Consider the following 25,016-nt stretch of genomic DNA (forward strand, 5'->3'; position numbering starts at 1 on the left):
GCGGCGATATCACCTAGAAGGAGTATTTCATATGGTGAGGTCTTCGTAAAAGAATGAAAAATAACCCCATATTCATAGACCGGGGGCTGGCTATCACCGCCACTTCTTGATCGCACCGCAGAAAGGAAGAAAGTCTGGATAATTTAAGACCCTTTTATTTCTCTCTCTCTCTCTCTCGTCAATCATCACCCATTGACCGTAAAACCAAAGGCCGCTATGGACTGTACAACTAGCGTCAGCTTATCAGGAGCCGAATCTAAGTTTATTCGCTAATGATAAAGATTAGTTGTTAACCGATGCATGCCCAGCGACCGATTACAATATTCACGGCGCCGACCATCAAGCTTCGACAGCTTTGTGAACTCGGCCTTCGATAAAATGACGCCACCTGGCCATGTGCCCCATACTTCTTGCCAACCATCGTAGTCAAGGTTTCAGCTTTACTGGCAAAATCAACACACGTTTTAATACTCTCGAGGAATCCGGTACTAAAAGAAAATATTTTGGCTCTGTCCTTATACGACCTAAACAGCGCGCGAAGAAAAAAAAAGCAGTAAAACGGCGATTGCCGTAGTAGGAAGCCGCGAAGCACGGGGCCAGGTCAAGCGAATGAATATGAAAGAGCGAGCCTCGGCAGCCGGGAAAGGCAAAAAACAAAAAATAACTACGCGAAACAAAACCAGGCAGGGCGCCAGCCTCTCAACGTCCGTCCGGGACGCACGGCGCATGGACGCGGTTGGCCGGGGTCAAGCACGAATTCGTTTCCCGTTGATAATGAGCCAGATCGCGTCGTTAGAGGTCAGCCGTTGCATCACGTCCTTACACGAGAGGAGCTTGCCACTCAAAGCCCGCGCCCGTGCAGAGGAAATATGTGTGGCGGACGTCAATGCCCTGGCGTATTTGTTCAATACCCCAGGGTAGACCGTCGACCATTTCTTTTTTATCTTCTTGGAATAGTCCGACATACTGCGCGCGCAGTACGGTATTTGTACCATATGCAACGTCACTAGAACGCGGCTGGCAGGCGGTTAATGTCTATGAGCGCGCGTGCGGTGCTCAGGTGTGATTGCACTTCAAAGGGCACCGACGGTAATGCGTGCGGAAGTCGTCAGTGAGGGAGAATATTGGTTCTCAACCCGGCGGGTGCAAACGGGATCTCTTCAGAGTCGATGAGTGCTGCTGTGGTAGTGGAAGACACTGCGCACACTCGGAACACCGATCACGTTCCAGTTAATCTGCCAGCCGCACTGCACATGTGATTTGCCTGTCTCCGGGAGCCGACCCTTCCGGTAGCGCGGTACGTGAGGTTACGAGGAAAACTATACAAGCGGTTGGTATTTACTTATTTGATTTCCTTTGGGTTGGGTGTCAATGTACCCGAAAGATAGCTATATTCCAGAAAACAAAAAGCTGATATACATAAAATTATTTCCTTCTATTTCTTTCTTTTAGGTTAATTATAACTCTACGCTGCTTTCTCTGTGTGTTCCTGCCTGTGTCTGCCAGTTTGACCTGGCTTCGTATCCAGCGCTCTGCATTATAGTTGCCAGAAAGTGTCGCCAGGCCGCTCAGAGCCATGATTCTCGAAAGTAAATTTTAGGATTAGTGACGAAGGCCGATAGAATACTATAGTTATTTAGTCTTGCGGTAATCAGTTTTCAGAAATTAGAAATCAGTAAATAGACACAGAGAATTAGTGGAACAGGGCGCTCTGATCTAAGGGGAAGGTTATTATAATGACTTATTTTCCTATCCCAGGGGTTGAAGCGACCGTGGTGCATTCATTTACCTCTCAGTCGGAGTGCCCAAGGTGTTTCGCTTCATACAGCGCCGTTAAATCTTACCGCGAACGTATTACTAAAGTAGGAATAAGCACTCACAAACGCTGAAGTATACCTGGACCGATTCGAATAAACTCGTTTATGGTTTATGGGGTTTAACGTCCGAAAGCGACTAAAGCTGTGAGGGACGCCGTAGAGGAGGGCTTCGGAAATTTCGACCACATCGGGTTCTTTAACGTGCACTGACGTCGTACAGTACACGGGCCTCTAGAATTTCGCCACCATCGAAATTCAACCGCCGCGGCCAGGGTCGAATCCGTGCCTTCGGGGTCTGCAGCCGAGTTCCATAACCACTGAGCCACCGCGGCGGCGGATTCGAATAAACTGAAACACGTAAGGGCAGGCAGCCGAACGGAAGAACAACTATATAAACATAGAGGACCGTGATGCGAACGTCACCAGTTTTCCCAGGCATTACCATCTCAACCGGATGTAAATTTCTACTTCCGGCAAGCACCCCTACTGCAGAACCGAGGACCAACCCGAATGCCAAGCACGGCGTAATTATAGCGAGGTCCAAGAACGCGACTCCAGATTGAAACAGCCGACGGCAGAGATCTGGCGCTTCAAGAGGGAACTGTAATGTTTGCTTTCGCGTTGGCCGTCCGAAAAGGTTGGCATCAAAGCGGCAACCTATCGGTGCTTTCAGTGCGGGGCAGCTCAACCGCTTAAAGCGACGGCCACTTCCCATCGCAATTACCAATTTTCCGCCTTCTCCACTGTGTCGCTTCCCTGCGAGCGCTCGTCTCTTTTCACCCCATCCAGGCCATCTTGTACGGGTTGGCTCCCAGGACAACGAGGTCCGTACCTTTTAGAAGCAGTTTTTTTCCTGGCTGTCACCTCTTAGCGTGTCTCGTGCGTGCCCCGAAGCAGTCTAGTCACATCAAGCGCCTTCACGTTGGTAGAGTATAGCCTACCTCACGGCGACAGCGCATATTGGTTGGCCGGAAGATAGCCACTGGGTGCAATACTTGACGGATGACAACAAGAATATCTGCAAGAGTAATGACGGCGCCAAGAGGAAGCGTCGGGTAGCGAATATGCCGTGTCACACATGGCTTGACGAGCATATCCGTGAGACACTGACGAGCAGGAGGTTCCCTTGTAATGCAGCTCGTATGCGACACCCTCACTGGTTAGATATAAAGTTTGTGCGAAAAGCTCTCGCCGCTGCATTTTGTGCACCTTATTTCCTCCACCTTCATGAAGATCAGTGCCACATAGACATCATGACTACCGAAATTTGACCCCCTCCCTACCCCCTCAAAAAAATTATAAAAAATTCGCCGCGCCACTTCATTAAGGATATCCTGGCGCCGTTCCTGTGCGGAAGGCGCACAGCTACAAGGAAACAAAAAAGCGGCACGGAGGAGCTCACCCTGCCACTAACGAAACGACGCCTGATGGGTACCACTTCCAGATGGATTCTCCCTGGCTGTCTTCTTGTGCGCGAAAAGAAGCTGAGGTGTATACCGCGGCATTGATTCGATACCCTCTGTCGCTTCGGCACTCCAGCTACTCAAAAAAAGCGAATTTCGCGAGGTCCCTCAGGTGTCCACGCCCGCAGACACGAAGCTGTATTTTTTTGTCCGCGCATAAAAGTCTGAATGATTCTGGCACCGCACTCGGAAGACCAACATCTTCGTCCTTTTCTAACACTGTTATCTGCTTCTTCACTCTAATATGTGTGTCTCGGACCACGCTGTTCGCTTCATGATACCCAGAAGATCACTTCCATAGCCTGTGTACAACAGCAAAGATGTAAGGCGGTAAACATTCGCACTCTAAAACTCTTAATGGTGTTACTGTTTCTCTGTAACTGTTTTAAGCGCTTGACGTAGTAAATGTACTGTGCGACAGAAACAAATGTTAACGTTCAGGTACAGTCTTGGTCAAGCATCTTGAGGCCTAAGGCTTTTCGAATTCAGCTGCATAATGGACGACACTATTAAAAACCGAATAATTTTGAAATGCTAGCAGAAGGTTTATTCTGGATGTAGAGAAGCTTCGTGCTTGCCTTGTGTTTTGAATGACCCGCTACACGGAGAATTCTTGGAACATTCATTTCACTACAACTGACAGCAGCTGTGGCCTGGAGACTTTTGTCGGGGGGTGTACACCCTTAAATCCCAAATTTAACAACTCTCCTTATTTGGCATTTTGAACTATTCTCTTCTAATTAGTTTGCTAGTAACAGGTTATATGAAAGCTTCATACACGCAGGTGCTCATCCCGTCTAAAAGAACATGTGGCACACAGTCTCCATGCCGCTCTACGTGGAGCCTGTGATACGGAGGTCAACAGACGAGGAAGTGACCCCGCGGTCACAACAAAACAAAAACAAAGACAACGACAACAACAGTACACAATCAAAGTGAAGTCCGCCCATTCATCGTCCATTGTCTTGGTAATTGGTCTGGGAGTGACTGCGCCTATCTCAACCCTTTCGCGATGGCGATCCACCTCGTCTCGCCCGAACCGAATGCTCGAACACGTCACGGCCGAAGCAAACAGCTACGACATTGCAAGAGAAAACCGTTACGACGAGAGGCACTTTGGACCAGCGGCAGCAACACAAGATGACCCCCCACACGCGCACTACTCTGGCTGTCAAACCGAAGCGGCTAAACGGCTTAGCAACAGCAGCAACAACAAAGGGCAGTCAATGAGACAAGCGATCAGTCGGGCCGATCGTGAACCGGACACTCCTCCGTTAAGATGGCCGCGTCTGATTGGCGTAATGGTGTCGGAACTCTGCTCCTACCCCCCAGAGCGCGCCATGCGCAGACCTGCTCGCGCACACCCCAAAACGTGACAGACCGCTACGATCGAAGAGCTGCGTCTACTCTTCCCAGGGGTATGCCTGGAAGAACAGCAGGACCATCCGACCGACGCGCCACACTGCGGCCGCTAGCGGCAGCGTGGCGCATCGGTCGCTTTGATGCTGGGAAAGGCGAACCTCTGCGTATGCGTACGGGTTCCGCGGCGTGTTTACCTCGTTATGCGGGCGGGTAGCGCCTATTACTGCTTGCATGTTCGGTAGGGAGCGTGCACGACCACACTATGGTTGGCCCTGTAATTGAGCGGAACTGCGCACGCGTGGTCCTGTGTACGTACGAGCGTGGTTCGATACGTTGTGCGTGCGTACTCGACTCGCTGTTTCTGTGGCGGTCAGGAAGTGGCCATCACGGTTTGTCGGAGGTTCATTGGAGGTGGATGCTGAGCATGAAAGGCTATGCATCCACACGATGAGAGAACGAGGAGTTTAGGAGTGGCCCGGTTGTTGAGGGGTGCGGAGTTTAGCTGCTTTTTTGCCTTGCGTTATAACGCTTAGAGACAGGTACAAATGCAAATGCTAGAGGTGAATTGTAGGTCGGTCGGTTCTCACGGTAGTAAAGAAGCTCCACAAGTTGATAATTACGCGTCGTGGTCCAGGCGCAAACGAAACACTAGCGGTTTAGATAACCGATCTAGTCAACCGTCCATGCCACTGGTAGACGGCACAACAATGACTTTTCCATGCTGCTAACGGTGCAGGCGTATGGTTCACTAATACTTTCTTATCCATTCACTCATTGTTTAGTTGATCGTTCACCCCTTCGTTCATTAATCTGTTCGCAGCTCCGTTTGATTATGCTTCTTAAATAATTTGTTCCGCACAGCATAGTATGTAGTGCCGTGAAAGCAATACTTCCGTGTTTTTTTTCACTATAAGCTCAGGAAAGTTTTACAGCAGGCAAGTCCGTTGAAAGGTAATTGGTGATTTATGACTGAAGTCTTGCTTTTTGATGATTTCACAACAGTCGGATACAACTCAAGAAAGAAGCAGCAGATCCCGCTCATAGGAAGCCCTCCGGCTAATGGCATCGACCAATTTTGATGACGCCCCGGTTAATCTGATTAAACCGTATTTGATCCGTTTCATCCCCCCCCCCCCCCCCTCCCGCCCCTGGTTTCACACTAGCAGTTTCAAGAGGATTGATCACGATGTCACGAGAATCCGTCGACGCTATTGGCCGGAGGGACATTTGCCGCTTCGTTCTGGACTTGCATCCAGCTATAGTGAACTTGTCCGTGCCTTTCCTCTTATTTCTCCTCCTCCTCCATAGTGAACATACGGAAATTAATCAGTTAGCTACATCCAATAATCGCTTCGCCTAGGTAGAAGCAGTGCGATTTGTAATTTGTGCGTCCTAATGTGTTTGAAGTATACAGACTTGATTTCGTGCATTACTACCGCTAAATTACTCTGACCACTAAATAACACCTGCTTGACGCTGTGAGCCGGTGCTTGATAATTAAGTCAAAATAAGGAATTAAATACACTACGCTATTGAACATTAATTTATTATATGGAGAAATAGAAGCCATCCCTTGAAATGTCTGGGCTGATTCGTTCATGCGCGTGCTTCAGCTGCTTACAACAGGATGGTGTACACCATTTGTCTACAGTTCAGAGTCCAAGGAGTTTGCTTCTAAGCAGTGTTATGTGATTCGTTATGCATTGTAAGAGACCTTAATCTCCCGAAGGGGAAGTGAACTCTAGTCTTCACCTGTCCGAAAGTTAGGGCTTCTAAGGATGCTACAAAATCTCACTATGCGTCTTAGACGCGAATCTCTCTGGGCTGCTGACTTTTAACGAAAGCTGCACCTATGAATTTGGCCTGTGTTGCTTTGTCGATTTCTTCTCGCATTCACACCTTTGTCGATAAGAAATATAAAGCAAAAAAAGCAAATTTTTCAGACGTGCTGAGATATATTCATAAACGAAATTTTTTCAGGGGGAAAATGTTTATGAATAAAAATCGTTCGTATATCTTCAGATTGCACCATAACAATCAATACAGGCGCAGATCACCCCTTGGTACACTTCTAGTTTCTTTCCTGTGCATGTTCAAAAACGTACCCCATTGGTTTTTTATGGCAGTCTTTGCTATTCGGTTGTAGCGCAGGCCGATCTTTAAAAGCAAGATTTTGCTACGAGTCGGAAGATTAGACCATTACAGACAATATGTTCGTAACAGTATCTCACTATTTTCCACATTTGCCTCAACTGTAGTCACAAACTTACTCAACTGGTTTGGTATTGCAGTCTTAACTACTCGGTTACAACGCAGGACAAACATTAAAGAGAATAATTTGCTACGCATCGAATATTGTACCGTTCCCGTCTATAGGTTCATTAAAATTGTTTCACAATTGAAAGTGATGTTCAAGAAAGCTGGGCTCGTGACCACAGTCAGTCGACCTTAATCTGGTGCAGGACCAGTGCTGCCCCCAATGACTTCCAGTTATTGTTGTACCGCACCAGGCGTGGCTACATTAATCGAGCTAGCTTGGTAAGTTTGCCACTTCATCTTACTCACAGCCACCACCGAATGTTTTTCTTCAGTAACAGACCACAGGTTGTCAGTTGAGTGTAATGCATTTTGCCTATGTCTATGTCTTTTTTTTTACTTCATTTCAAGCATCACATCCCGACAACAGTGCTGAAAATATATGCTGAATATCTCCTAAATTGTTGAAATACTCCGAATCAACAGCTTGCTCATGTCGAAAATTTTCTATAGACTGAGGCCGCCCCGACCACAATAGTGTGTGCGGTAGCGGTGAAATGACAACAGACAATGAAGCCTCCTGGACCCCAGCGGAGACGACGGAGCGACTGCCCCAGAAACAGAGTGCTGAGCACTGTGGACGCTACAGCAACCCTTTTCTCTCGCCAGCTAGCGCGCCATTGTGCTCTCGCATGACGTCCGTTGTCCTTGCGTGAACGGTGAATCGTCTCAGATTGATTCATGTCGGATGCCGCACGGCGTTGAACTGGATTTTTCCGAACAATAGACCAGATCTGTCCGCTGCGATGTCTCAATCCGAATCGACAGCGTTGTCTGCCAGGAGGCAGCCGTTGCGCCTTGAAAGAGAACTACGTAATCTGCTGACTGGATAAATAGGCGGAAGAAAAGTCACGCTGGTATTCTTTAGGGCGAATCGGAGCCAATGACTGCCAAGGCGTGGGAAATGGTCGTGCATGACGTGGCTTCGGTCACTTAAGCGTACATGTTAGAGGCTCGCGTCCTTCAGAGTAATGCAGTCAATGGAAAGTGGAGAAAAGGGCTATACGCTTCAAGCGTTGCAAGTGAAGTTGCTCGAGCGGCTCACGGCATTACACACATCCAAAAAAAAAAACAACGACACAATGCCGGTAGGTTTGAGAGGTAATGCTTGCACGAAAGTATGGAGAGTGCAGTTGCAGTTGTTTACTGTCCGCTTCGCAGTGCTTGAGCATTGCGCACAGTTTTGAAGCCGACTGTACCTTTGTTGCGCTGGACACTCTACAAAGGCAGTGGAAACAGCACAGCGAAGTCCCCACTTTGAATCCCTTCCCATGAGTGAACGACAGTTGCAGCTCAAAAGTGCATTGCATATTTCTGGAAAAATTTTGAATAGACACTGAGGTCAAATGAAATTTGTCCTCAGTCAATAGGGCAACGCGTTCAAATCATTAAAAGACGACTCTCACCAAAAAAGGAGCTTTTATAAGCCAGGAAAAAGACAATCGATACAGAGGTGTCGCCATCAGCGGACGATCTCGCAAGCAAAATGCTTGCGTCTACTCCGATTTTCTTGCGCTGATCTCTGAGGCTACGCTAAACCAGCATTCACTTCAAAACGGTGAAGACGTCAAGTGTTTGAATGTTTGCGGGAAGAAGTTTACATCAATTTTTCATTAATAACAGCGTGTTTTGCTGCCCGACAAGCTTCGACATGCATAGAAAGCCAGAAAATCGATTTTTATTAGGAGCATTAATTGAATGTAGTTGTCCTCAATGCCCCTTAATGTTTATAGTTAGAAAGTGTGTGTTCGAAAAGAAAAAGTCAATGGCACGCGATAATTACTGGGGCTTTATAGTGTGCGTATAGACAGGATGTGAAAAATATCGGTCACCATGCTGCAGAACACGTCACACAACAGAGATCAAGTGCAGGTCGCATGTTCGTATAATTTCACGCGTTCGCGCATGTTCAACATTTCATAAGAAGATTTTTCTTCTTGTATTCTCGTTTCCTTGTCTCGCGCGGCAGCGGCGTTGACAGTATGCTTGGAGCGAATTATTTTCGTTTTCCGGCAAAAGGCGTCAATTGCTCTCGAATTCAAGCAGATTTACACACGCGAACGAGTAAAACTGCGCAAAGAGAAAAGGACGAAAGGCACACATAAGCACAGACAAGGCGCAGACTTTTCGGCGCTAGTGTATTTCTTGTTGTGTTCATAGGCTTTGTAAGCCACCTGTTTTCATAAAAAAATTAGTTGTTAATCTGAACCCTGTCTGTGCATATGTGTGTGCCTTTCGTCCCGTTCTCTTCGCTCACTTTTACTCGTTCGCTTCATATGAACCAACTAGCCCGCCAGAGTGCCCTATTTCACACCACGCTCAGCCCACTAACTCTCCGGCACCAAATATATGGTGACTGATCGACTCAAGTCCAATACACGTGCTCTCGGTCGGATTTCATAAAGCTTCAATGAAAACAGCGGAAGAGTACGGAAATAACGGGATTCGTTTTCGCTTGCATTCAAACACTGCAACGCCCTCGCTTTTCTTCCCAGCACTTTTTCTTTTTTCATCTTCTATCTCTCTATCTCCGACCGCCAACACCTGCAAGACGCACTGCCGGTTTCTGCTGCCGACGCAGCCTAGGCCTCCGTGATCCGCTCCGCTTCCGCAGCGCGCGCTGGGACCTGTTCCGTGTGCCGGTCACATCCACGGTAGCTTTTACTGGCGCCGTGTGTCGCACCTCCACACCCGGTTTGCCGACGAATGTCGTTGTATTTGCCGGAGACCACTTTTCCTTTCCACGAGCGCTGAGCGTCGCCAACTGCGGAAGAAGAAATGGAATTACACCTAAGACCTGCCGCATTCCTAGCCAGGCCGTGTATCGGAGGCGAGCGCGTCGGCATTGTTTGTGGTATCCGCGACGATTGCATGGGCGTGGTGTACGTATACGCGGTTTCAGTGCTGCGAATACTCTCAAAGGAAAACCATAGAATACTGAAAAAAAAAAGGGCGCTTGGCAGTCAAGATCAGTGTGGAAAGGAAGTTTGCGTTGTTCCTTCTTTGAGAATTCTAGGACACAAACGCTGATGATTACGTACAAGGTAATGAAGGCAAAAACAGGCAAAGTGCCAGACAGACGGCATGTGAGAAACCGGATTGGCGAATTTTAGGCAACTGTACAGTATATACCCCGCACCCGCTGCTGCGGTCTATCGCACTAAAGGGCCAACGCATTTCTTTTTGCTTGTTTGTTCCTTTGTTTGTTTGTGCTTCTGTTATTACGGCGGTGGCTTCGGGCCAACCAAAGACGTTAAAAATACAACGAAGCAAATTAGCACTACTGCTGTCGGAGCATTTAAGTTAATGCACGAAAAGCTGAAGATGGGATATCTTGAGCACTGAAAAAAGAAAGGAGAAATACATTCCCATTGTCATAACGCGCATATTTGCGTGCTTCATGGAAAGACATCTTTGCACGATGACGGTTAACATCGTGCGCAAGACTGTCTGTCGGTTGACCAATCACGACAGACAACAAAAACGGGTTCACTGACTGACAAGCGCCCTGACCAGTCATTATCAGTTAGGCCTATAGCCGAGGCAGCCGGCAATTGCAGAGCAATTAGGGAATTCCGGAGTGCTCAGCCAGTGTCTCTAAGCCTTGTAGCCAATCAGAGCCTGTTCCCAGCCTCTCGGTCCTTCTCTTTCTTTCTTATGTCACGGATTATGTCAGCGCGCTATTTTTCAATGTTCAAAGCTATGCGTCACGTGGTGACAGCCAAGGGAACTAACGGCGGATACAACTTAAGAACGAAGCGGCTTTTCCCCGTCAAAGGACTCCCTTTCCAGCCAATGGCGTCGGCCGATTCTCATGACCCTCTTAGTGTCAGAATGCAGTGAGTGGTAGATAAAAGGGGATAGTCACCTCCCTGCATTGTCACGCTAGCAGGTTCATGAGAATGCGCCGACGCAACTGGCTGGAGGGGGGTTCTTTGATGGGGAAAATACGCTTAGTTCTTGAGTTGTATCCCACTATATACGCGCTTGCCCCGAATTGCTGGTGATGATCATAAAGACTTTCCTTAACGAGGTTTAGGTGACATTCCTGCCTGACTTCCCTTTCCGTGCTTCGGTATAGCTGTGCGAAAGATGGTTGACGAAAGTGTACTCTGTTTATCCAGGCGTTCCTCTGGCTACCGTGCGGACCGTCCCATTCCCGGCCCGGCGATGCGTTGCCGGCTACTCCTCGCGTCGCTCACGACACTCTGGGTGGCGTCCCTGCTCAGCCCCGAGTCGGCGAGCGCCGGACACATATTCTCTTCTGTGGCCCACATGAACGACCTGGTGTCCCTCGAGCGGAGGCTGGTCTACAAGGTCGGAGACTTCCTGCATCGCATGGAGACCAAGCTGGGGTACCTGCGCAGGTGAGCACCATTCGCTTCTTCGGGCAATGGCATCTAATAAGATGCGGACAGACTCTGTCTACAACTTCCATTCACGCCACTCATGAGCCACGAAAGGCTTTCGCCTTAAAATGTGCGTAAAGACACAAGAGACATGCAAGAAGAAATGACAGGCGCTAGCCTTTTATACCTTTATTATTGCATTCCGACATTCTTATGTTCTTTGGTTTCTCTACTGAATTACATCCTCTACTGAAGTATACGGCAGTTTGCAATTGTAATATTTGTAATATTTCTGTGTGCGAAATTATGCATGTTATAGCACTATGCATATACGTTGTGTTGCTGTGCCGAGTACACTAGGGGATGGCGGCCGCGTCAGGTCACTGTGCCTTTTGCTTTCTCCCTCAAGCATTATTCATGCTTGGAATAAAGATTATATATTATCTTATTAGAAAGATTATCTGTTATTAGAGTATTATTATCTACATTAAAACCTGTCACCAGTACTACGTTCTTGTATACTTATGCACTAGCATGGAATGCTTCATGTACTCTTGCGTTCCTTTGTTCGTGTACGGAAGCACTGGACTGGCTCCAGTCATGTTTTCCTGAACGCTGTCATACTCGGCTTATGTAGTCTGACTATGAAAACCAACTTGAACAACCCAAAACTATTTGTTTTCATGTTCTCATTGAACGTACGTCTTCCTGAACCTTTGGTTGCCCTACAGTCTTCGACTGTAAGTGTGACGTCTCGTTGAACGCAGTTTCCTGAACGAGTACTACCAGACGACGGCCTCCCAGGACCTACAGCTGACACATTCTTCCGACGTCGAGTACGAGAGCCGCACGGCTAGTCCCATAGACGCCTACACCACCATCAAGCGGCTCTCGGTCGACTGGAACGAAATCGTCCACCAGTTCAGGGAACCGGACTGGATCGGTGAGGAGCGGCTCCGTCTTATTCTGTCCGGACATACTACGGAGATGCAGAGAGACCAGACGCAGCAATCGCTTGTGTCGCCCGGTCTTTTTCTTCGTCGCTTGTTTTTTTGTTAGATTTTTTTTTTGCGTTGTGCGAACGCCAGCTTGCACCAAGTCACCTACGCTGGCTTCTGTTCTTCACGGTCGTTTGCAAAAAGGACAGTCTACGCTAGGAAACTTGAACTGAGAGTGATGCGAAGAATTATTTGAAATATGTGTATTGTCGTCGAGACAAAAACACTGAGTTTAGAGAAACCGCGAGTCCGAATCAAGCGACTTAGAAATACCGACAGTCTCTTGCTGCGCAGAATAATGCTGCTCATGCTTTCGTGACAAAGAAATAAAACTTCCGAAAAAGTAGTAGTAATTATTGCGTACCGTACCATGCTCCTTTCTTCCTTAATAGGTACACCTACTTTTAGCCGCAGTTCAATCACGTGACCACAAGAAGGAGCATCCTTGACACTATCCTATCCTTAGCCTGTATGCTCCCTGTGACTCAGTGCCATCTATTGGCCATCTGGTGAGCGCAAAAGTTTATAGACGGCGACGTTTTTGACTCAAGGAAAGTGATCAGTACAGCTGTCGTGAAAAACACCGAAAAGAATGGAGTGCATCATCATCATCATCATCATCATCATCAGGCTGACTACACCCACTGCAGGGCAAAGGCCTCTCCCATGTCTCTCCAATTAACCCTGTCCTTTGCTAGTTGCAAAGTGCATAGGTGTCTAAACCTCCAGACTGCTAGATGCCCTGTGGAGTGGAAAACTAGGACACAAGGTCTACAGGACTGCGCAAGGTAGCAGTAGTAACGATGTTGATTGAAAAGCTGCGCAATTATTCACGGATGTAGTGCGCATTGTGTACACAGCAGTGCATTTGGGACCAATCCTGTGTTGCCGCGTGCTTCCCATTTTAAAGGGCCACTGCCCAGGGTCCGGACATTTTTGAAAAACAAGCCCACTGCATAGATGAGGCATCGAAGATCACCTCTGCAAAATACTAGAGCCATGCGCGCCCCGAAAAGCTGCGAAAATTCAAATCAAAGCCCGCTCGTTCTTTCCTTCAACAAAAACGGGCCCGGCCCACTACTCTGAACCCCGTTGACGTCATAGGGGGTTACTTTCGCTGAAGGCACTCCATTGGTGCATCGTTCTGACTGACGGGAGAAGATTGGGCGTAGCCTTGGCGTCGCGTCGTCTGCACAACGCTTTCCGCAGCGCCTTCTGTTCTGGCTCATGCCTACAAACCCGCATGAAGGAACAAAAAAAAACTGCGGAGGGAGCGTGCGGCGACAGCCTTGAACCCTTGCCATAAAAAGTAAAAAATAGTAAAACTGAGGGAGTTGGTTCGCCCCCCCCCCCTCCCGCCGCCGTGATCACCTCACGAGACGCTCTGCGTACGCGCTCCCTTCTCAGATTTTTTTCTTCTATGCAAGCCCCCCAAAACAAGGTTTTAATTACTAGTGCAGCAGAGTCTTTCCCTCGCTCGCCCACTTGACCGCACCGCACACACACCGCTTATCTTTCGTGCATCTTGCGTACGCCTTGACTCCAATGAATGACATATGCTTTGGAGCGGAGAAAAGACACAAACACACAGAACACAAACACGCATGGAGAAAAGCAAACGGGCGGTTGCCGGGTCCGCGCTTCGCCGTGTGTTTCGAACACAACCGACTTCCGCCCCTCCGCTCGTGAAACGGTGGGGAGGCCTAAAAGAAAATGAAAAGTTGGCTCGTTAACTGGGAATGACAAACAGATGTATGAAAGGATGCGCTCGCTAACAAGTCTAGGTGGTCGAGCCGATCGCGCCTCTCGATCGTTCAGTGTGCGGAGAAAATGCAAAAACCAAGAAAAGAATTCTATTGAAGGCGGGGCCATGACGTCGCCCTGTGACGCACTCCACAGACACCACGCCTCCGGCTTACACCGGAGAAGAAAGGGGTGATTTTGCCTTGCCGAGCCTACTCGACGAGGAGCGGGAGAGAAAAATTTCGAGGAGGGAATGGAAGGAGAGGAGGCTCGCTCAAAGTGAGGTAGAGAGTGTTTGGGACGATGGGGTGGGCAGGGGCCCTTTAAAGGGCCACTGCCCAGGGTCCGGACATTTTTGAAAAACAAGCCCACTGCATAGATGAGGCATCGAAGATAACCTCTGCAAAATACTAGAGCCATGCGCGCCCCGAAAAGCTGCGAAAATTCAAATCAAAGCCCGTTCGTTCTTTCCTTCCTTCAAAAACGGGCCCGGCCCACTACTCTGCACCCCGCTGACGTCAAGGGGGGCTACTTTCGCTAAAGGCACTCCATTGGTGCGTCGTTCTGACTGACGGGAGAAGGTTGGGCGTAGCCTTGGCGTCGCGTCGTCTGCACAAGGCTTTCCGCAGCGCCTTCTGTTCTGGCTCATGCCTACAAACCCGCATGAAGGAACAAAAAAAAAAAACTGCGGAGGGAGCGTGCGGCGACAGCCTTGAACCCTAGCCATAAAAAGTAAAAAAATAGTAAAACTGAGGGAGTTGGTTCGCCCCCCCCCTCCCCCCCCCCCCCCCCGCCGTGATCACGTCACGAGACGCTCTGCGTGCGCGCTCCCTTCTCAGTTTCTTTTCTTCTATGCGAGCCCCCCAAAACAAGGTTTTAATTAGTAGTGCAGCAGAGCCTTTCCCTCGCTCGCCCACTTGGCCGCTCCGCACACACACCGCTTATCTTTCGTGCATCTTGCGTACGCCTTGACTCCAATGAATGACATATGCTTTGGAGCGGAGAAAAGACACAAACACACAGAACACAAACACGCATGGAGAAAAGCAAACGGGCGGTTGCCGGGTCCGCGCTTCGCCGTGTGTTTCGAACACAACCGACCTCTGCCCCTCCGCTCGTGAAACGGTGGGGAGGCCTAAAAGAAAATGAAAAGGTTTTCTCGTTAACTGGGAATGACAAACAGATGTATGAAAGGATGCGTTCGCTAACAAGTCTAGGTGGTCGAGCCGATCGCGCCTCTCGATCGTTCAGTGTGCGGAGAAAATGCAAAAACCAAGAAAAGAATTCTATTGAAGGCGGGGCCATGACGTCGCCCTGTGACGCACTCCACAGACACCACGCCTCCGGCTTACACCGGAGAAGGAAGGGGTGATTTTGCCTTGCCGAGCCTACTCGACGAGGAGCAGGAGAGAAGAATTTCGAGGAGGGAATGGAAGGAGAGGAGGCTAGCTCAAAGAGAGGTAGAGAGTGTCTGTTGCGCTGGGGTGGGCACGGGCCCTTTAAGGTGCATGGCCTCCTTGAGTTTTTTTTTTTACTTTCCAATAAATGGTTTTCAGGTAAAAAAAAAGATGGTCCCATTCCTAATTTCCCATTTATCAGCGCGAAAAGAAAAATAGAAACATTCTCTTATACTTTCCTCGGTTTCAGTGATTGTTGGCCTTCTTCATATGAATGTAGGCTTTCCGGACACTCCACCGCTCCGAGGACCTGGGTAAAGCTAGAACTACATCGAGGGGCAACACACAGTAAAAAAAAAAACATTACTCACCTGCAGCAGACATATTTTAACTCCGCGACGAATATACCTACCGCAGAATTAATTTTAATGAACAGCTCGGAGTAACATTTAGCAGATTCATTATTTTGATGTTTTGTTTCTGTTCGAGATGTGGACGTCCATATTTTCTCTTGACAAATTGACCAAAAAAAGGCAGAGCATGTAAGTGTAGGGTCGAACATGAAAAGTGTAGACGACGCGAGTACTTGTATCGTCTTCTCGCCCCCCTCATGTTCGTGTCGATCGCATTGATCATCCTTCTTTACTTACATTCATGCAAAAGCCTGAACTCGCCACTTTCTGACTTTACAGAGGCCGCTGCGGTGGTTCCATGGTTATGGCGCTCGACCGCTGACCCGAAAGACGCGGGTTCGATTCCGGCCTCGGCGTTTGAATTTCGATGGAGACGAAATTCTAGAGGCTGTGCACTGTGCGATGTCAGGGCACGTTAAAGAACCCACAGGTGGTCGAAATTTCCGGCGCCCTTCACTACGGCGTCCATAGCAGCCTGAGTCGCTTTGGGACGTCAAACCCCAATAAACCATAAACCATCTTACTTTACAGATATGCCTGTGGGCGCATATGGCAGGTTCTCTCAGATCATGAATGGTGGCTTACCAATATCCCTGAAGAGAAAAGTATACAACAGCTGTATCCTACCGGTACTCACCTATGGGGCAGAAACGTGGAGGCTAACAAAGAGGGTTCAGCTTAAGTTAAGAACAACGCAGCGAGCTTTGGAAAGGAAAATGATAGGTGTAACGTTAAGAGATCGGAAGAGGGCGGAGTGGGTGAGGGAACAAACGCGCGTTAATAACATCTTAGTTGAAATCAAGAGGAAGAAATGGGCTTGGGCAGGGCATGTAATGCGAAGGCAAGATAACCGCTGGTCCTTAAAGGGCCCCTGCCCACCCCATCGTCCCAAACACTCTCTACCTCACTTTGAGCGAGCCTCCTCTCCTTCCATTCCCTCCTCGAAATTTTTCTCTCCCGCTCCTCGTCGAGTAGGCTCGGCAAGGCAAAATCACCCCTTCCTTCTCCGGTGTAAGCCGGAGGCGTGGTGTCTGTGGAGTGCGTCACAGGGCGACGTCATGGCCCCGCCTTCAATAGAATTCTTTTCTTGGTTTTTGCATTTTCTCCGCACACTGAACGATCGAGAGGCGCGATCGGCTCGACCACCTAGACTTGTTAGCGAGCGCATCCTTTCATACATCTGTTTGTCATTCCCAGTTAACGAGCCACTTTTTCATTTTCTTTTAGGCCTCCCCACCGTTTCACGAGCGGAGGGGCGGAAGTCGGTTGTGTTCGAAACACACGGCGAAGCGCGGACCCATCAACCGCCCGTTTGCTTTTCTCCATGCGTGTTTGTGTTCTGTGTGTTTGTGTCTTTTCTCCGCTCCAAAGCATATGTCATTCATTGGAGTCAAGGCGTACGCAAGATGCACGAAAGATAAGCGGTGTGTGTGCGGAGCGGTCAAGTGGGCGAGCGAGGGAAAGGCTCTGCTGCACTAGTAATTAAAACCTTGTTTTGGGGGGCTTGCATAGAAGAAAAAAATCTGTGAAGGGAGCGCGTACGCAGAGCGTCTCGTGAGGTGATCACGGCGGGGGGAGGGGGGGGGGGGGCGAAGCAACTCCCTCAGTTTTACTATTTTTTACTTTTTATGGCAAGGGTTCAAGGCTGTCGCCGCACGCTCCCTCCGCAGTTTTTTTTTTGTTCCTTCATGCAGGTTTGTAGGCATGAGCCAGAACAGAAGGCGCTGCGGAAAGCGTTGTGCAGACGACGCGACGCCAAGGCTACGCCCAATCTTCTCCCGTCAGTCAGAACGATGCACCAATGGAGTGCCTTCAGCGAAAGTAACCCCCCATGACGTCAACGGGGTTCAGAGTAGTGGGCCGGGCCCGTTTTTGTTGAAGGAAAGAACGAGCGGGCTTTGATTTGAATTTTCGCAGCTTTTCGGGGCGCGCATGGCTCTAGTATTTTGCAGAGGTTATCTTCGATGCCTCATCTATGCAGTGGGCTTGTTTTTCAAAAATGTCCGGACCCTGGGCAGTGGCCCTTTAAGGGTAACGGAGTGGATTCCAAGGGAAGGCAAACGTAGCAGGGGACGGCAGAAAGTTAGGTGGGCGGATGAGATTAAGAAGTTTGCGGGGATACAGTGGCGGCAACTGAAAAAGGACAGGGTTAATTGGAGAGACATGGGAGCGACCTTTGCCCTGCAGTGGGTGTAGTCAGGCTGATGATGATGATGATGATGATGAAATCAGCGCGAATAGTAAATGAAGGTAACACAATTTGGCGCAGGGAGCCAGTCACGCTTTAACCTTTGTCCTTCACTCCCCGTGAAAATCCTGGGAAGTGACGTCAGCTGTCGGAGCTGTTTTACGCGAGTAGGCCTCATTCCCGGCAGGCAACGTGAAGGGCCTTGAACGCACGCATACATCTACGCAAGAAGCGAAAAAAAGAAAAAAAAAACGGGCAACGTCACGCATTTCCGTGAAGAAATACGCGTCCGTGCCACGGCATGGGCCACGGCCGTCGAAGTGGCGTCTGGGAATCGATAAAGTGGGCGTGTCGCACCTCGTCTTTACGACCTCCTAACGGCGCGAAACAGGCCTTCGGTGCTTGTTCTGTCTTCATTACCAACGCCGTTTGTACCTTGGCTTCGAGCATCATCGAGTCAGTCAATGGTCTGGCGTGGCGAGTGATGTTCGTAAATCATCCGTCTTAAGTTCGGCTTCGATACATTCAAAAACGGTGGCTGCCTGTTAGCCAATATTGGCGTACGTTTTTGTTTTGCGTAATGGACATTTGAGTGTGTGCGCATTGAGACCGTATACAAAGGTTTGATTGTTAGTTTGATGTCTTGAAGCCCTGCATCCTTGAATCTAGCGTTCATAGGCCCCCGGTCTGTAATCTATAGCTGATTCCTCGGTCGGTTTCAGCTACTAAATTACGCGGCTCTCATTCTAAATGACGCTTAAGTGACATTTGGGATAAATCAATTCAAATTGTTTTCCTCATAGTGACTGTGGCATTCGAGGACGGCACTGATTTGAAGGGCGGCACTACAGAGACTTTGATTTGCTCCGAACCCGACCGTGAAGAGCTGAACTGTTGTTGGCTCTTTCCGCAGGACAATAGCAATTGCGTCCTGTTGTTTTTGTTTCGTTTCCCCGTTCTACCCACTTGCATTCCGATCGTTCGCCCTATCTTACTCTTGTCGCAATTTCTTCGCCCAAAGTGAATTCAAGCCTGCACCTCTTGCTGTTTGCCGAATATTTGCTGGTAGTCATTTGCTGACTGCCGTCATCAGCCTCCTTTCGTGTCTGCAATTGTCATCGTGAATTGATGTGCAAGCGCTATGAAAGATATAAAAGACAATGTCTAAGACCTTCGCTCGAACAAATGACAGAGAAATTCGCGAAGGATTATAATTTTACTCGGTGTCCTCCCGATCAAAAACTATGCCTGACATGTGCAATACATTCAAGCATTCTTAGTTCAGTCGAGGACCATTGATTCACTGTTTGCTTCCTGATGGTGTTGTGTTCGCATATTCATTTCTTGATACATATGCCATGAGGGTATAACATGAGCCCGTTCATCAACATCTGTACTCTCACCCCGCAGAGATCGAGCGCCTAATGCTGGAGTCGAACGACACGTTCCCGCGCCAGAGTGACCTGCTGGATGCCGGAGAAGCGCTGATTCGCATCCAGAAGACGTACCGGCTTAACCTCACCGACATGGCGCGGGGCGTCATCATGGGGCACAAGGCCACCGCACATCTCACCGGTATTTTATTTCCTAACTTAACCTAATCACGACAAGAGAGTTCCCGTGTAGTGTCATGCCTCCCCACGTGTTTTCCACTGTTTCTTCGCAATGTTTCCAGTCTAAGATAGGCGCAATGATGCCTAACGTAACGAACTAACCTGTAGCCTAGCGTGACGTAAGGTTCGGTTGTAATGTGGCATGATATATGTATGGTAGCAAAGACAAACGAAACTTGGTGTTCGTTATCAGTGCGAAATATTTTTATCTCTGTCGGCGTGTCGTCCAGGAGACCTGTCGATGCTTTAGTGGCGTACGAGATCCCTCTGTACCCAAGGAGATAGTACGAGGTCACGTACTTACCACAACAACGTCTTAGGTAAACAACTGTGGTTTCAGAGTGGGAACTTATAATGCCTCCGTCGTGGTCACAATGTGCAATGACAGCACACTGATATGAAAAAATGAGGGTGATGTTTATCACCATCGCAAATTGTTCAGGTGATAGCGGTTTTCGTGGTATTAGCATTTGCCTTCAGAATAAGGATCTAAATAAGTTCTCTCTCCAAAGCGCTACACAGAAGGAAGTCCCGTACTGAGAGCTTGTAGTAGAACCTCCTGCATTTGCAAAACAAGTGAATAGTACTATTACATGCACAGCAGGCTATGTAGCAGATGCATTTACAAAAACATGTTCTCTTCTTTCGCTCTGATGTGCAGCCCGCGACTGCCTCTACTTCGGTCAGCTGCTCTACAGCAAGTCTGACTTTGAGCACGCGACCAAGTGGTTCGAGGAGGCGCTCACGAGGCTTAGTCTCGAGAAGCACCCTTCCATCACGCCCAGGACTGTGCACGCTTACCTGGCCAGCAGCTTGGAACAGGTACGTCCGCTCGATAGCAGCACGCTGGGCTCGGAGCTACGCTAAAACAATATCGCAATATTTGTCTTGAGGTCGTAAAGGATCTTGGGAACAAAAGGCGCTATAAGGAAAAGAGCAGACCTGGTCGAAGACCTTGCTTCTACTTCTGCTCTTCTGCTTCCTTCTGCGTCCTTCTGCTCTGATTTACTATCACCTGCTTTACCATTAATGGCTGTGTCCAGTATCAGTGCCTGTGTCCTGTATATTTGTTCTACTACTTATTTATTCATATCCTTTACTGTCAAGCATTTGACTAGCAACACTCAGTATTTAATATACTTGACTTTACCTGAGGAGGAAGCCCCTCGCAATGGAAACTTGGAATTGAAATACGATATGCAATGCTACACTACCCACATAGAATAGCAGCACACAATATACGAGGAAGGATTTTACTCGGTCCTTACGCTCAGTCCTAAGTATGGATGTAGGGAAATCTTCGTAAGCTGCGCAGTTCTGCCAACGTATGCATTTCTCACTCAATAAATAAGCTCGTTCGCGTGCTTTTCCGGGCTACAGTTATAACGCTCTAGATTTACTTAGCTTTAGCATACCAAAAGATATGGTGAATATGTTGTGTACATCATTAACTGTCACCAAATCTTAAATAACCATAATTTTTTTAGGACTTTCAGCTTCCTCAGATGCTGCATTCTTAACAATTACTATATTCTTGTGCTCAAGTTAATAGCAAAACATGCACTTGTACCAACGAAGAATTCTGACCATTTAACTGGGCTGCTGAATTCATTGTGCAAAGGCAACCTATATGAGAAACTAGAACTTTTTACATTCGCTTATGATTATATCGATGAGAATTGTTAACTGCACCATTTCAATGTGCACCTCACTGAGGACTGTTCTTCAATTGGCGCCCAAGTGTGACCCGTATGCAGTGTGAACGCTCTTTAATCGCCCATCTGTGCTACGTTAGAGAGAGAGCGCGCACTCATTAAGCCCAACCACGAGTCTGATATGTACAGTCTTGCCTAGCTGGAGGAGCAGCAGCGACTGCAAGAAGAACAGCGCTACAGCACGGGTGAGTGGTATACCGTCCTCTTCCTTCCACGCTGATTATTTACCTCTGTTGGTTGCTCACTGCCTTAACCTGACGTCTTGCATTTCACTTGCATTTGCTTCCATGCGTCCACATACCAAAGAAGGTTACAGGGAAGTCCGCCAAAGAGCAGTCCCAAGCGTCAGTGTGCCTTACGCTGAGGGCTACCTGGAGGCATACAACAACCTCTGCCGGGGAGACAAAGTCCGGGTGAGACGCTTAAGGACTCTGGAGCTGAGCTCCCCCCCCCCCCCTCCTATATTTCCACATCTCTACTGTCATAACACAGCCGTTTTTTCTGTCATAATATGGTTCGCTTAATTTTCCCTTTTTTTTTAGCCACAGTAAGAAGACAATAATATTCAACCGACGCACCCATCAGTTCTTAGCAGTAGCGATTTGCAGAGCATGCATAATACTGAGCGTGCATTTATCGCCCATTCGCCGTAAGAAATTTAAAGAGGACACCGAATAAAGCATGCAAAAGTTGTATCGCTTCCAGAACTGTTCTTCTTTAAATATATGAACTGCAGAAACGCGGGGAGGTAAGAATGCGTCCCTTACGTTCGGTGAGAAATCGGAATTTGCTCTATTGCGATTCCATCTCAGTGAACTGGTGCAAAACAATGGAAATCGCAACGGCTTTCTTATGTTGCAGTGATCGTGAAGTTAAGCCCTGACGCGAAAGGGAATCTTCATACAGTTGAAGCTCAATAGTTCGAAAAAGAAAAGGAAAGAAAGTTTAACTTTCTTCGAAATATGCGGAGTTCGAAGAAAGCGCAGCCAGAGCGAGCTGTCTTTAAAGCGTAATGTTGGCGAGACCGAAGCCTCAGTTTGAATAAAATTAAGTTCGACTAAAGTAAACTCGAATGGACGATGTTCTCCTGTGCATTTGCCTGCTAATCGTGATACCTTTACAACATTCTTTTAAGGTGGAAATAAGACAAAACCATGGGAGCCTCATGTGCGTTACCGTATGTTCCATTATCTCAAAAAGTAATGTCCAGTTTGAAGCGCCCAATGGTCCATAAGCTGCGCGATGAAGTCTCGTGGCATGATAATGCATCTCCTACTACCACTGTTGATGTCGCACGAACCGCTCGCACATATCTGTACTCAGTCTGCTGAAAGCCGCTAAAGTCGGTTTAAAACGTAGCCCAAGCTTTGGAGAAAGTTTTCTTCACAGCCATTCTTGAATTACTGCAAATGATAAGGCGCCTCGACGTGGACCTTGGCACTTAAATGCAAGAAACCACACAAAAGAAAGTCCATCACTCAGATATTTTTTTCGCTGCATTTCATGGTTATCCTGCACTCAGGAGGGGAAAGGAACGGGAGGGAAGGAAAAGAACAGAAAGGAATGAAAAGAAACCGGAAGTAAAGGAATGGGAAGGAAAGGGAACGAAAGGGAAGGAAATGAATGACGGAAAGGAAAAGAACAGGAAGAAACGGGAAGGAAACGAACGGGAAGGAAAGCAACGGAAAGGAAAGAAACGGGAAAGAAAAGGAATGCAAAGGAAGGGAAATGCGTGGTGGAAGCAGTCTAGGTTTTGTTCTCATAACTGCACACATTAACGCGAAAAGTATACATGGGTCCCAGTTAGCATTTCTCATTTTTTCTCCGTCCATTATCCGGAGAGCAAGTTTCCATGTTAACGAAGTGTAAGTAGAGACCCGGCCATAATATCGCGGAGCACGCTTTATTTAGCGAAAATTATCTTATGTATACGCTAGCACACACCGTTCGTGCGCTTGCGTAAGAACGCTAGAAACCATAATATCTGCTCTAAAGAACGTGCGAGAAATTTTCAAACACCGAAGCGTGTTCCGTAATCTTTTGGCCTCATCTGTACATCAAAAAAGCTTGGCCTCCAGAAAAACTGTCCATAAATCGAGTTGTCTGTATTAACGGGACACGACTTATCAGCTGTAATGCGCTCCAACATATGTACGGGGTAAAATGTCGCCTTGTGTCTCTAGCTTCGATCTCAGTAAGCTTACTTATTATGCTTCGCATATTTCACTCGCTTATTCCTGACCGCAGAATGCGACCGAAGAAAAGGATCTCCGCTGCTACCTGAGCGTCCCGCACCCCTACTTCCGGATCGGTCCCGTCAAGATGGAGGTGATGAGCCGTGACCCGTACATCGTCCAGTTCTACGACGTCATCTGGCCCAAGGAGATCCGAGCCCTGCGCAGCATCGGGGACCCCATCGTGAGTCTTATGGACCTTCCTGGTCTCACTATGGACCCCGTTCGGCGAAGTCACTGATATCCAATATACTCTATACGCTTGGTACCTTGCTTCCCACGCAGAATAACCAGGCCGCTGCACACTTGCTGTTATAATTACAGCTTGTATGCAGTTCAAGTGATGGAGATGTCCCAAACTCATTCCCATCCCCTCAATTCGCTCACTTGTTTTTACCCTACCCACTTCCCTTGGTACCGTACCACCTGCGGAGCCAGACCCCCCCCCCCCCCACACACACACACACGCACTCTATCCCTACATCTGGGCATGCCCACATCCCATCTGTGTACAGCCCATTCACACACCCACTCCAACCTCCTGGGAGACTGCCCTTCTGGCAGCACGAGCTGGTGATCAGCACAAGCTGATTGACTGGGCCAGGCTGGAGGCCAAGGAGCTCTTGGACTGAGGAGCCCTCCCGGGAACGTTTCATCTTTATTATCGAATATAGTTCATCCTCCTTCTCCTCCCGAGCCACGTACTTCGCTGACAATTTAGTTAATAGCTTGCGTCAACGAATTGTGTTTTAACTCTGCATGTCTGTCTTTTTATTGTGCCATATAATATATTCGAGGTTTGGTTCAGCTGCAAGCCGGCCCGCTTCCATATTTTCGCAATTTTGATGTGAAAAAAAAATATTCTTTTGCAGCGCAATCACAACCATTCCTAAGTTACCAAAAAATTGAAGTAACTGATAGCTTTTCTCTTCCATCTGCACGAAGCCACTCTGCCTTTATCTCTTGCATGTGCAAACAACCGAAAACACAGCTTACGTCATCCAGTGACTTTCTAGGGCTCAACAGGCATTTATGTGTTCATCCACGCTGCCTCTTAGGTATACAATGAGAAAAATAAAATTGTGAGAACCGTTCCTTGACGGCGTTATCACACCTCGTTTTTTTACGCTCCCATTGTGCCCGGTTAAATTGAAATATGATTGAGGTGAGGTTAATGGCAACCACCCTTTGTGTTTGGCGAAGAAGCGTTCTTGCGTGCCCGACTTCAATTATATAAGCGGCTCGAGTCACGGCGAAGTGCTCGGTCGCGCAACGGAAAATCATGGCGGCCTCGCTAAGTCGCGAGTGGCCAAGGTCGTTCGCGCGTGTTTCACGCGTCCTCTTCGACGTCGATGGAGCATCGATTATGAGCGGACAACGCTTTCATCCGCAATAAACGCTCAGGCAA

General features: G+C 48.2%; 1 protein-coding gene across 3 annotated transcripts in view; it reads left to right on the forward strand.

The window, feature by feature from the left end:
• The window catches only part of LOC149335834 (prolyl 4-hydroxylase subunit alpha-2-like), a 191,192-nt gene that overhangs the window by 149,258 nt on the left and 16,918 nt on the right, over nucleotides 1–25,016 (forward strand). For all 3 annotated transcript variants that reach the window (XM_089552398.1, XM_089552397.1, XM_089552399.1), the window contains exons 2-8: nucleotides 11,083–11,325; nucleotides 12,075–12,250; nucleotides 19,457–19,621; nucleotides 20,321–20,481; nucleotides 21,514–21,559; nucleotides 21,681–21,787; nucleotides 23,622–23,792. In XM_089552398.1, coding sequence (XP_089408524.1) covers nucleotides 11,129–11,325; nucleotides 12,075–12,250; nucleotides 19,457–19,621; nucleotides 20,321–20,481; nucleotides 21,514–21,559; nucleotides 21,681–21,787; nucleotides 23,622–23,792 — 1,023 coding nt within the window. In that variant the 5' untranslated portion in view covers nucleotides 11,083–11,128. The remainder of the gene's footprint in view (nucleotides 1–11,082; nucleotides 11,326–12,074; nucleotides 12,251–19,456; nucleotides 19,622–20,320; nucleotides 20,482–21,513; nucleotides 21,560–21,680; nucleotides 21,788–23,621; nucleotides 23,793–25,016) is intronic.

The sequence above is a fragment of the Amblyomma mixtum genome, chromosome 7, assembly GCF_055824585.1.
Source record: "Amblyomma mixtum isolate Tamu chromosome 7, ASM5582458v1, whole genome shotgun sequence".
In the NCBI taxonomy this organism is placed as follows: domain Eukaryota; kingdom Metazoa; phylum Arthropoda; class Arachnida; order Ixodida; family Ixodidae; genus Amblyomma; species Amblyomma mixtum.